Source organism: Thalassophryne amazonica, chromosome 14 (assembly GCF_902500255.1).
Source record: "Thalassophryne amazonica chromosome 14, fThaAma1.1, whole genome shotgun sequence".
Taxonomy (NCBI): Eukaryota; Metazoa; Chordata; class Actinopteri; order Batrachoidiformes; family Batrachoididae; genus Thalassophryne; species Thalassophryne amazonica.
The window spans coordinates 34,879,475-34,893,679 of NC_047116.1; the positions used below are offsets into that span (position 1 = coordinate 34,879,475).

A 14,205-nucleotide genomic window follows, 5' to 3' on the forward strand; every position below is an offset into this window, starting at 1 on the left:
ATGTCCGTAGGATGGGCCGGGGCTTCCAGTATTTGGTGGACTGGGAGGGGTACGGACCTGAAGAACGCTCCTGGGTGAAGAGGAGCTTCATCCTGGACCCGGCCCTCCTGGCCGATTTCTACCGCCGCCACCCGGACAAGCCTGGTCGGGCGCCAGGAGGCGCCCGTTGAGGGGGGGGGTCCTGTTGTGTGGGCCGCCAGAAGAGGAGGTACTGCTGGCCCACCACCAGAGGGCGCCCTGTCTGGAGTGCGGGCTCCAGGCACCAGAGGGCGCAGCCGCCTCACAGGAGCAGCCAGGGTGACAGCTGTCACGCATTACCTGCAACAGCTGTTACCAATCATCTGATCGGCAGGAGTATATCAGCAGGACGACGTCTCCACCTCTTCGCCGAGATATCATTTCTACCTAGAAGGTAACGTAGCTCAGCTGACGAATTGTATCCTTTTTGGATTTTGTGCGTTGTTCTAAGGAGCATTTTTCCAACGAGAGGTGGAGGTAGTTTTCCTACCGTTCAGATTCCTGGGTGAAAACGTGCCCTCCTTTAATTGTTCTTTGTTCCTCGTCAGCAGTACCAGGTCCGACACGCGGAGGCAGTGGCCACCTGGGAGTTCGGGACTTGACGGCTCCAGTATTCCCGGGGTCTGGTGGCGGAGGAAATCATGTGGTTCCGGTTCTACTTTGGAGAGGCGTCTCCTATCTTCGAGCCTGCCCACACGACACCTTTGTGAATTGACTTTTTTCCATTATTGTAATCTGTAGTGTTTGTTGTGCACATTCACAACAGTAAAGTGTTGTTATTTGACCTATTCCATTGTCTGTTCATTTGCGCCCCTGTTGTGGGTCCGTGTACTTACACTTTCCCAACAGTAACTGCTGGTTTGACCCAAGGTCATTCCAGTGGGACTCAAGAATACTCTGAGGAGACCTAATACCAAAGATATCCAGTTATCACCTTAGGTCACTGGTTAGCATCCAAGCCTCACAACCATACAGTAAGACAGGAAGCAACATGGACCCTAAAAACTTGATGTTCATCCAGTCTTCGAATTTCAAAATGTAAATAATGCTGCTTCCCCATCATCCCGGTCGGTCTTTCAGCTCTACTCTGTTCCTTTCAATCTCTCTGGCTTTACTCAAGGTTTGTACTACATTTAGTTAATCACCTGCTGTTAGGAGCTGTTGGACAACTTGTGGACATTTAGAGTGTTTATTATGAGCAATACCAGAAAGCTCCTTTTCAATCTACCCCCATCTGACCCCGAGATATTTGAATGAGAAACCATTACTGAACCTTTCATCACTGCTATTCTCTCTCACACACAAACAGGATTTCCTCCAGACACAAAGACAAACACACACCACCACACAGATAAGCTGGGGTCCAATGAGTTGTCACTAGGAGGCCATTCTTGTCATTCTTACTGTGTTGGAAAAGGTGCTGAACCCACCACAGAACTCAAAGATGAAACAAGTTTGTTAACAATTAACAGGTTACGTACATACACTCCTTCTTCCATCCAAAGTGAAAAGTGTCAACTTTGTTGTATTTTCAATTAAATATACAGTTTAAATGATTTGGAAATGATCACATGATATTTCTCCTTACAGCATCCAAACTTTTTAAGAACAAAGTTGTACAGATTTTCACGGTCCGATCAGTTTTAGTTTATGTTTCTCACTTCTGTTTTTATTTGGACAGCTCGTTTCCTCGTCTGTTTTCACGTTCTTTACTTCCATGTTAGCGCAGAGTGATTTGATATTTTCAGAGATTTCACCTTGTACATAAAAGCCTCTCTCTTGGGTTTCTCTATGCCAGTATGTCTTAAGCTGTTTGCAAAGTCTGCTCATGTTCCATTTCCTAGTGATCTGTCGTTGCCGACCAAAGTTTGTTACAGCTTTGCAGCATCTTCGTCACCTGTCCCCTTTGGAGTTGTTTGCCTGGTCTGACTGGCTGTTTGTATACAAAATTCGTATGCTTGCCCATTGACAACTGTGCTGCCTAATCCCTTGCAGCCACCTCTGCCCCACTGAGGAATCTCCGGTGCTTTTGACTGTGGCCTGTTTGAAAAAACACTGAATAAAGAACTTTTACCTTACTTCTCTGCACTGGAGTCACCAGTTGTTGATTTGTCACACATACAATAATTAGGGTATGAAATTTCAGCAGGAACCGTCATTTTCAGTGAAATGTATCATCATATCGGTAATAAAATGTGTTTTCTTCTGATAAAAGTAAGTCCTTATAGAAAAGTAACTCCTTATAGTCCCTGAGGACAGCACTTATCTCCAGATGCTGTGGCATGAAGCAGACAAGAGCCCACAACTCCTCCTGGATGGGTCGATGGTATGGCGCATCCGGAAAATATTTACAGCACTTCACTTTTTCCACATTTTTTTGTTACATTACAGCCTCATTCCAAAATGGATGAAATTCATTTTTATTTCCTCAAAATTGTACACATAATGCCGCATAATGACAATCTAAAATAAGTTTTTTTTTTAGATTTTATGATTATATATATATATATATATATATATATATATATACACACACACACACACACACACACACATATACATATACACACGAGGTCTGTTAGAAAAGTATCGGACCTTTTTATTTTTTGCAAAAACCATATGGATTTGAATCACATGTGATTGCATCACCCAAGCTTGAACCTTCGTGCGCATGCGTGAGTTTTTTCACGCCTGTCGGTTGCGTCATTCGCCTGTGAGCAGGCTTTGTGTGAGCAGTGGTCCACCCCTCTCATCGGATTTTTATTGCAAATAAATGTCTGAACGATTTGGAGCTTTGCTGCATCAAATTTTTCCAGAAACTGTGAGAGACCTTCAGGTGGACACCATTTGGAAAATTCAGATGGCTTTCAGGGAGGATTTTATGGGGATTACATAGATTAAGGAGTGCTCCAGCCGGTTTAAAGACCGCCCACAGCATCTGAGAGCGCAGCGCACTCTGAGCGCAGATCGACAGGCTGACACCCCGCTGAAACAACCAGATCATTTCCAACGTGAAGGCTTTGTTGATCGGGACGTCATCTGACTTCCACAAAAATGGCAGAAGACATAGACATCAAGACTTTTTCGGCACATTCCACTGTTACAGGAGTTTTTTTCATGCAAAGAGAAATGGAGGGATGCGCCACGGAACCGCTCATGGTGCGGGACAAAAGCACCTCCGTGTTGGTCTCACAGGACGGCTTTCAGATGGCTTTCAGACGGCTTTCGGTGGCTTTTCAGTCGTGTGACTATCCGAGAAATTGTGCATGAGCTGGACATGCCAGAACATGTCCTGTGAGGCTTCATCACGGCGTTGCTTTGCGCCATGCGGTTCCACTGCGACGCGTCTGTCTCAATGTGCCGAAAAAGTGCAGATGTCCACGTCTTCCACAATTCCTGTGGAAGTCAGATGACGTCCCGGATCAACACAGCGTCCAGTGTGGAAATGAACGGCACATTTCACTGTTATAGGAGTTTTTGTCATGGAAAGAGGCACATGCACAATTTCTCGGATAGTCACACGACTGAAAAGCCACCGAAAGCCGTCTGAAAGCCATCTGAAAGCCGTCCTGTGAGACCAACATGGAGGTGCTTTTGTCCCGCGCCATGAGCGGCTCCGTAGCGCATCCCTCCGCTTCTCTTTCCATGAAAAAAACTCCTGTAACAGTGGAATGTGACGAAAAAGTCTTGATGTCCACGTCTTCTGCCATTTTTGTGGAAGTCAGACGACGTCCCGGATCAACAAAGCCTTCACGTTGGAAATGATCTGGTTGTTTCAGCAGGGTGTCAGCCTGTCGATCGGCGCTCGGAGTGCGCCGTGCTCTCAGACGCTGTGGGCCGTCTTTAAACCGGCTGGAGCACTCCTTAATCTGTGTAATCCCCATAAAATCGTCCCTGAAAGCCATCTGAATTTTCCGAATGGTGTCCACCTGGAGGTCTAACAGTTTCTGGAAAAATTTGATGCAGCAAAGCTCCAAATCGTTCAGACATTTATTTGCAATAGAAATACAAGGAGAGGGGTGGACCATTGCTCACACAAAGCCTGCTCACAGGCGAATGATGCAACCGACAGGCGTGAAAAAACTCACGCATGCGCACGAAGGTTCAAGCTTGGCTGATGCAATCACACGTGATTCAAATCCATATGGTTTTTGCAAAGAATAAAAAGGTCGGATACTTTTCTAACAGACCTCGTATATATACATATATATATACGAGGGCTGTCAATAAAGTTACGGTCCTTTTTATTTTTTTCAAAAACTATATGGATTTCATTCATATGTTTTTACGTCAGACATGCTTGAACCCTCGTGCGCATGCGTGAGTTTTTCCACGCCTGTCGGTGATGCCATTCGCCTGTGAGCACTCCTTGTGGGAGGAGTCGTCCAGCCCCTCGTCGGAATTCCTTTGTCTGAGAAGTTGCTGAGAGACTGGCGCTTTGTTTGATCAAAATTTTTTCTAAACCTGTGAGACACATCGAAGTGGACACGGCTCGAAAAATTAAGCTGGTTTTCAGTGAAAATTTTAACGGCTGATGAGAGATTTTGAGGTGATTCTGTCGCTTTAAGGACTTCCCACAGTGCGAGACGTCGCTCAGCGCTCTCAGCCGCCGTCGTCAGCCTGTTCAAGCTGAAAACCTCCACATTTCAGGTTCTATTGATCCAGGACGTCGTGAGAGAACAGAGAAGTTTCAGAAGAAGTCGGTTTCAGCATTTTATCCGGATATTCCACTGTTAAAGGAGATTTTTTTAATGAAAGACGTGCGGACGGGTCCGCGCGTTGGGACGCAGCCGACGCGACGCTCCGCCACAGGAAAAACACCTCTGTTGAAAGCCTTAAGGACAAGTTGGAACATGTCCTGCCTGTTAAACAATTTCTCATATACTCACTCCACTGAAAGCCATCAAAAGCCGCCTGGATTTTACAAATGGTTATCAACACGGAGGTGTTTTTCCTGTGCCGCCGCACCGCGTCGGCTGCGTCCTGACGCGCGGATCCATCCGCACGTCTTTCATTAAAAAAAAATCTCCTTTAACAGTGGAATATCCGGATAAAATGCTGAAACCGACTTCTTCTGAAACTTCTCTGTTCTCTCACGACGTCCTGGATCAATAGAGCCTGAAATGTGGAGGTTTTCAGCTTGAACAGGCTGACGACGGCGGCTGAGAGCGCTGAGCGACGTCTCGCACTGTGGGAAGTCCTTAAAGCGACAGAATCACCTCAAAATCTCTCATCAGCCGTTAAAATTTTCACTGAAAACCAGCTTAATTTTTCGAACCGTGTCCACTTCGATGTGTCTCACAGGTTTAGAAAAAATTTTGATCAAACAACGTGCCAGTCTCTCAGCAACTTCTCAGACAAAGGAATTCCGACGAGGGGCTGGACGACTCCTCCCACAAGGAGTGCTCACAGGCGAATGACGTCACAGACAGGCGTGGAAAAACTCACGCATGCGCACGAGGGTTCAAGCATGTCTGACGTAAAAACATATGAATGAAATCCATATAGTTTTTGAAAAAAATAAAAAGGACCGTTACTTTATTGACAGCCCTCGTATATATACACATACACACACACACACACATATATATATATATATATATATATATATATATACATATAGTCCCTTCAGCTGCTCCCTTGTTTGCACTCAGGGTCGCCACAAATCCAAGGTGGATCTGCATGTTGAATTGGTACGTTTTACGCCAGATGCCCTTGCTGACGCAACTTCACATCACACCCTTTGCCATGAAGTTTAAAATTGAGCTTAGATGCATCCTGTTTCCACTGATCATCCATGAGATGTTTCTACAGCTTAACTGGAATCCACCTGAGGTAAACTGAGTTGATTGGACATTATTTGGAAAGGCACACACCTGTCTACATATAAGGTCCCACAGTTGACAGTGCATGACAGAGCACAAACCAAGCATGAAATCAAAGAAACTGTGTCTTGAGACAGGAATGTCTCAAAGCACAAATCTAGGGAAATATACAAAAACATTTCTGCTGCATTGAAGTTCTCAATTAGCAAAGTGACCTCCATTACCTGTAAATAAAAGAATTTCAGATCCACCAAGACTATTCCTAGAGCTTGCCAACTGTCTAAACTGAGCGATTGGAGGAGAAGGGCCTGAGTGAGAGAGGAGACCAAGAACCCGATGGTGACTCTGTCAGAGCTCCAGCATTCCTCTGTGCAGAGAAGAGGACCTTCCACAAAGACAACCGTCTCTGCAGCAAAGCACCAGTCAGGCCTGTATGGTAGAGTGGCCAGACAGAAGGCACTCCTTAGTAAAAGGCACATGACAGGCCACCTGGAATTTGCCAAAAGCAGCTGAAGGATTCTCAGACCATGAGAAATAAAATTCTCTGGTTTGAAGGGACAAAGACTGAACTCTTTGGTATGAATGCCAGGCTTCATGTTTGGAGGAAACCAGGCACCATCCCTACAGTCAGGGGGGGCCACCAGGGATTTTGGGCCCCATGAAAAGAAATCTTACTGGGCCATCCCCCCATAATATTTTGTCAGTATTATAATTGCCTTAGGGGCCTCTCTGGGCCCATGTCAATCATGGGACCTCTAGAATTCTTCTCTTTATTCTCCCCTTTTCGGAACGCCTGCCTACAGTGAAGCATGGAGGTGGCAGCATCATGCTGTGGAGATGTACAAAGACATCCTGGATGAAAACCTGCTCCAGAGCACTTTTGGCCTCAGACTGGGGTGACGGTTCAATTTTCAGCAGGACAATGACCCGAAGTGCACAGCCAAGATATCAAAGGAGTGACTTCAGGACAACTCTGTGAATATCCTTGAGTGGCCCAGACCTGGATGCGATTGAACATTTCTGGAGAAATCTGAAAATGGCTGTACACCAACGCTCCCCATCAAACCTGATGAAGCTTGAGAGGTGCTGCAAACAGGAACGGACAAAACTGCCCAAAGATAGGTGCACCAAGCTTGTGTAATCATATTCAAGAAAACTTGAGGCCGTATTTGCTGCCAAAGTTGCATCAACAAAGTATTGAGCAAAAGGTGTGAATACTTATATATATGTGATTTCTTAGTTTTTTATTTTTAATAAATTTGCAAACATTTCAAAAATCTTTGTTCATGTTGTTATTATGTACGTAGAATTTTGAGGGAAAAAATGAATTTATTCCATTTTGGAACAAGGCTGTAATATAACAAAATGTGGAAAAAGTGATGCGCTGTGAATACTTTACAGATGTACCATACGTCACAGGTTACTTCCCAGCCAAGGCTGGTAACCATTTCACAGGTGGGTAAACGGAGACAAAGCAGATTATGTGCCTTGCCCAAGGACACAAACGGGTAGCACCAGCATGATTCAAAACCAGGTCTACATAATGGCAGGCCAGGTCCTGATCCACTGACCTACCTATTCGCTGGTGTATTTTCAAAATAAACATATAAATCATTACATAAATGAATCTGGAAAGTATACAAGTGTAGTGCATTTTATATGTATGAGCTAAGTAAAGAAAAATGCTACGTTAGAGACAGATTGCTGAGATTTTATGGTAGTTTGAATTAAATAAACAGCAGTGAGTTCTTCTTACCTTTCCATAGTCAGTGGTTAACTTCAGAGATAAATCATCAGAAGAGCTAATAGTGGATGGAAGGAGCTGGTCTTTGTGTCTCAGCCAGACCCGGCCCCCCTGTAACACAATAATCATGCAAAATCATAAGCTTTCAGGTGCCAGACTCACACTGAAGACATGAGTTGGTGAGATCCCTAGTTTCTCCAACTATATCCACAGAATCCTACAGCTCCTTCAGAGTCGTCATGGGTGACTTGGTGGCTTCTCTCACTAGGCTCCTTCTTGCACAGTCACTCAGTTTTTGAGGATGGGGAGGTGATGGTCTAGTGGTTAAGCAGTGGGCTTAAGACCAGAGTATCCTCAGTTCAAACCCCTGTCTGGATGGAAAAATCACTGAAGGCCCTTGAACAAGGTCTTTAATCCCCAAGTTGCTCCCGGTGTGTAGTGAGTGCCTTGCACGGCAGTACCCTGACATCAGCATGGAGTGTATGGGTGAATATGAGGCATTACTGTGAAGCGCTTTGAATTTCTGATATAGATGGAAATTGCTATATAAATGCAGTCCATTTACCATACAATACCACAGTGTTTGCATTAGAAAATACTCCCTTTACTTTTTTCAAGACCCCAGCAACAATGACATAGAGTGACTATGTATAAAAATGGCTGTAACAGTGAAATGGTTCATGCAATAATTGTAAATTCCAATAAAGCTGAAGGTTTTCACTTCAGGCATCTGTCTACTTTCCCCTCAGCTTCATTGTAGTGGTGTACAGAAGCAAAATTATACAAATGTCCAAATACTTATGAACATGACTGTAGTGTATAAAAGCACATATTGTCTTGCTTTAATTTCTTATTCTTCCTTGTCTAACTCAGCAATGCTCACCACCCGGTGCCACTATTCTGACACCACAGCAAACTGGCAGAGTTATCCTCTTACCAAACACCATTTGCCAAGATGTTTACCAGGCCGACTGAGGGCGTGGCAGAGGCTCAAACAACCAGCTCGTCATACACACTCAGTGATGAGTCTTTAATTGTGCACGTTGGTTTACCTCATGAAAGAAAGAAAATTGGCCATTAATGACCATTTACCACTTAAGAAAGCAATCAATAGAAAGAGTTTTGCAGTCAGGCAGGCTATAATGTACTTATCACACAATGCCCGATCGCATCCTAGCTGGAGACGGACAGCAACACCAGTACTTGAGCTAATCAGGGTGGGCTTGTGTCCTGTGTTTGTGTATCAGTGTGAAGTCACGGACCCCCCCCTCAGCTGTGTTTGCTAGCAGATCCGTAACCAGGAGCAATAACAGGAATCTGTGGCTGATTGCTCAGACAGACTGTTATTTCCGTGCAACGGTGGCAGATGCATTTATAGAACAGGCTGCATTTGACTGACTGTGAGAACTATGAAAATCTTTAAAACCGTAATCCTGTGGTCTCATTAGGCAATGGTTTAAGATGACTAACTCCACAACTATCAGGAAAAAAATGTTCTTTCTTTCACACAGTGCAACCTCTGGACCTCAAGAAACCCGTAAACCTGTGGAGGTTGGGCACTGCCCACGCACAGCCAGCTCAGTAGAGGAGCAATTAAAAAAGAAAATCTTAAAACATCATCAATCGCCATTAAAGGTGGTCAAGGCAAGAGACAAATGGGTGTCCAACAGAGCGTAAAACTGAAGAGATCAATGTGCATGGATTCCATGAGGAAACAAGGTCACCACTTTCAGACATCAATCCTCATTAACTATTTACAAAAGGCTGCCACGTGTGCACACACATTACCACCATGTAGCATAAGTGTGTTTGCCATAAAGGTCATAACAACGACCAACATTTAGTGTAAACTTCAATCTATTTGTGACACAGGGAGACAGAGGAAAAACACCTCCGTGTTGATAACCATTCGTAACAGTCAGGCGGTTTTCGATGGCTTTCAGTCGAGTGAGTATCCGAGAAATTGTTTAACAGCTGGGCATGTTCAAACTTGTCCTGTAATGTTTCCAACGGAGGTGTTTTGCTGTGGCGCCGCGCGATGAGCGGCTGGGTGCCGACGCGCGAATCCGTCCGCACGTCTTTCATGACAAAATCTCCTTTAACAGTGGAATGTCCAGATAAACTGCTGATCCCGAGCTCTTCTGAAACTTCTCTGTTCTCTCATGACGTCCTGGGTCAACAGAGGCTTAAATTTGGAAGTTTTCAGCTCGAAACAGGCTGACGACGGCGGCTCGGGGCGCGGCGTGCCGTCCGGCTCCGTGGGCAGTCCTTAAAACGACAGTAACACTCCATAATCTCTCATCAGCCGTTAAAATTTTCACCGAAAACCGTCTGAATTTCTCGAATGGTGTCCACTTGGATGTGCCTTACAGTTTCAGAAAAAATTTTGATCAAGCAAAGCGCCAGTCTCTCAGGAAGAAGTCAGACAAAGGAATTCCGACGAGGGGGTGGACCAGTGCTCACTGAAAGCCTGCCCACAGGCGAATGACGCAACCGACAGGCGTGAAAAAACTCACGCATGCGCACGAGGGTTCAAGCTTGTCTGACGCAATCACACGTGATTCAAATCCATATAGTTTTTGAAAAAATAAAAAGGTCGGTTTCTTTTCTAATAGACCTCGTACATCCTACCTATACAGTGGTTTGTAGCAGCACTCTGCTGAGGTGGTTGAAATAAGATGTGAAACAGCAGTGGGCAAGCCAAGACAAGAAATACAGTAGTGGGATAACTGAGGATTTTACACTATATCCAGTTATTGCATCAACAAAGATTTTCCAGTGCCAAAAAATAACAAATGGAAGATATTTGACTCAAAAACTCTAGAACAATTCCATCAAAAAATAAAATCCTGAATGAATGAATCCTGTAGGAGTCCTATAGGAATTTCAATAGAGGTCTTGCAACATTCCTAAGAATATCTTATAGTGTTTCTACAGAAAAACCTTATTGGAATCTCAAAGGAATTTCTGTAGTATTGATACAATAAAGAGGTGTGTCAGATTCCAAAGGGAATATCTATAAGTTTCCTTTAAGACTTAAAATCTTATAGGATTCCTATAGGAATTTTGATTGGTATTGCTATAGATAAGAGCTCTTGCAAAATTCTTAAAGGCCCCTTCACACATAGCACAAATGAGACCAAATCAGGCTGAATCAAGCTGAACAAGGCCAAATGGGCAAAATTTTCAAAATATGAGACTCGGTCAGGAGGGACAGACATTCAACCAGCCCTGTACGACTGGCGTACAAATGTCGTCCGAATACCCAAAATGTGTCGAAGCTGCCACAAATGATTCGTGCACATTTGGCGTGCGGCAGCTCCAGAATCCAAGTAGCCTGCACCCGGAACACAGTACAAAACAGGAAGAAAAACAAACAGAAGAAAAAAAAAAAAGAAAAAAAAATGGAACACTCCACAATACCGGTAGAATGCAGCAGTAATATGCAGAATGCACCCGAATGCTATACGTACCACATGAAATCTAGGTGGAAAGTGCAGGGGGGTGGGGGCGTGCCAGGTTGAGCATTGTGGCCCGTTCATCGGAAGACAGTACATGGATTGGATATCCCCCCCCACCGCCTCTTTCTCTCTCCCTCTCTCTCTGGAAATCAGCTCTTTACAAGGGTGCGGCACAGCGTGGTCTGCTCTGTCCCTGCTACATTTCGAATGACATCCAACCCATGACATGTTTACATGTCAACCAGGGTCCCCTGACAAATGCATAACTGAATGTGATCGCGGACATCACATCACTGACGTGCACACCCACAGCCGTTATCACCGGTAATAGGCACCAGTCCGTGGTGCATCATAGACAGGCAACCCATGATCACGGGACCACGGTTCACATACACCAGTCTATATAGTGGCTCAAAGACATGATCCAGAGGACAAGTAAGGCCTAGTTCAAGAATAATGAAGCCAAACTGTGACATAACCATCAAAAATTAAAAGTGTTTTTTTTCATGAAATGTTATCATTTTAGGTTTGGTTATATATCACAGTTTCAATATTTCTATTGTTCTCAGTTCAGTCATTGCTAGAAATTATCAGTGCATATATACTATAATGTGCTAGAGCGTAACGCTTGCGACAACAGTTGGAGGTATTTTCTTTAGTCTGCAGAAGCCTGAAAAAAAGAAATTCTGTCCAGTAGTTCCTGGTATTATTGAACAAGCAATATAATTATTCTATTGAAGCAGAGTAGGAGATATAGCTAAGGTGTTGACACAAATAGATCAAGGACTTATTCTCAGCGTTACGCTTGCAACAGTTTTACCTTGCTTTAGAAACATGATGTTTTTCTAGGAAATGACATTTCTACCTTTACAAAAATGTATTACTGTGTGTTAGTATGAAGCACAAACAAACTGACAAAATACAAGGTTATTTCTTTAACATTCAACTTTAAATGATAATGCTAAATATCAATGTCACACAAAATTGATGAAAAATGTGCTATTTTGGGGGTAAATTTCGTGCATATCTCTGGAACCTTTCAGAATTTTTCCATGAAATTTTCAGTACCTGTCAAAGAGACTATAGGCAACTCACAGATAAATCGGGATGGTGCTAAATAAAATAATGCCTTGTTCATGACAAATGCAATGCAAATCAACAGTTAGGCTTCATTATTTTTAAACTAGGCCGTAAAGCAGATTCCCCTGTCTTTTCTCTTTGTTTCCTATTTTACATGTTTTTGTCTCTCACTCTCCCTCAGCCTCTGTCCAGACCAGCAAAGCGATCACATGAATGAGCTCACGGCTTTCCCCTCTCCAGGATGTGGGGCCCATGTGCTGGCCACACTGTGGTGCACATGTGTGTCCTCGCTGTTAGTTAATGCTCCACATGACGGACGGACTGTGTGGATGTTGCAATCATGTGGTACGTGCAGTGACGCGCAGTGGCCCATCACACTGTCCGGTGGGATGGCGCGCTGGCCGCGGAATGCTGCCTCATACGGGATTTATATGTCGTGCTGGATGACGCTTTTGTGAGCTGACGGTGGGAGCTAACAGCGGGATGGGAGAGTGTTCAGCACAGGCTGCTGCAAAGTTGGTGTTTGCCCAGTGTTGTGACACACACCTGGAGGCATTCCAAAGCTGAGTTTTTTTATTTCTGTTGTAGTGGCCTGTCCGTGCTTTATATGTCATGATAGGTGTATTAGCTGTCACATCCCGGTCAGCTGTGTTGTGTGGCAGCGCACTGGGCCTGTGACACGCATTGACTCCCCGTGGGCCTGCAACACGCCACACGCACCCTGCATGTCATGTTACAGCTGTGATGATCATAATGTCTCACACCCTGCACTCTGACCACCGTTCGGGCTTTCGGCACGTCGACCACACCTCGATTATGGTGTCATGTGCACTACATTCAGGCTGGCTGTTGTGAGTACACTGCGACACCTAGACTTTGGCTAAGTGTGGGTTGAATGGCCATTCGGCCATCATTCGCCCTCATTTGGCCTGTAGTGTGAAGGCTGGCTCGGTCAGGATATTCAGCTAAGATTCGACATGGTTGAACATTTCGTACGGCCCCTTGACCGCAGTCCGAATGGTCCAACTTGCCGTACACATGTTGCAACTGCAGTCAAATCGCGGTACAACTGCATCTTGACCGCCGATTAGATTAGACAGAACTTTATTGATCCCTTGGGAAGACTCCCTCAGGAAAATTGAGGTTCCAGCAGCACTGCATAGCAGCACACAAGGTAAGAAGCACACAGAGTATCAAAAGCGAAAAAAAGAAAAACAGTTTGCAAATACAAATACACCATATAAATACCAGACACACTGATCAATACTGGTTTACTGGCTACTACTTCCAATGTGAGTGGGACGCGAATGTGGTGTACATGTGCCGTGGCCAAAAAGATGTGCCGACTGCTGTGAGACTGCTGTATGAGGTGTTCGAATGTGGCTCAAATTTGCACGATTGTCGTTGGAATCCTCCTGCGTGCACCAATTGGCCTCATTGGTGTTATGTGTGAAGGGGCCTTAAGGGATGTTCTACATGATTTCTACAAATAAATAAGAAAAATTCCTATAGGAATCACAAAGGAATTTCTACAGATTTCTTATAAAGAAGAGATCTTATAAGATTTCAAAGGTAATTCCTACAGAAATATCCTAAAGGGTTCCCACTGGAATGTATATAGGATTCCTATGAGAAAATTATACAGAAATCTCACAGCAATTTATATAGGATTCCTATAAAAAAGATGTCTTATACGATTCCAAAGACAATCCCTGCAGGATTCTTACAGTTCTCCTCAAGGGTCCCAACAGGAATCTTATAGCACATGAGTAGGGCGATGCGATGTGTAACCAAATGGCGCAGCTGCTGTGTTCCCGCACGCACAAAACCGTCGCAACATGTATTTTTAAAAAAATTTTATTTATTTTTTCTTCACAGCAGCTGCGCGACCGATGTGTAACCACATCATGCAACTGGTGACAGTGTGTTCCCGCATGCACGAACTGTTGTACTAGCATCGTGCACGCCTGCCCATCGGCACGACGTTTCGTGGTTCGCTCATATGAACTGCTCCGACGGGTGTCGCCCTGAGTTCTACATATTCAGACTATGTGTGAAGGGGTCCTAAGGTTTGCAG

At 44.5% G+C, this 14,205-nt stretch overlaps 1 protein-coding gene across 1 annotated transcript in view; it reads right to left on the reverse strand.

The window, feature by feature from the left end:
- The window catches only part of myo10l3 (myosin X, like 3), a 141,148-nt gene that overhangs the window by 94,716 nt on the left and 32,227 nt on the right, over positions 1-14,205 (reverse strand). Inside the window, exon 2 of the mRNA XM_034185803.1 lies at positions 7,600-7,698. Coding sequence (XP_034041694.1) covers positions 7,600-7,698 — 99 coding nt within the window. The remainder of the gene's footprint in view (positions 1-7,599; positions 7,699-14,205) is intronic.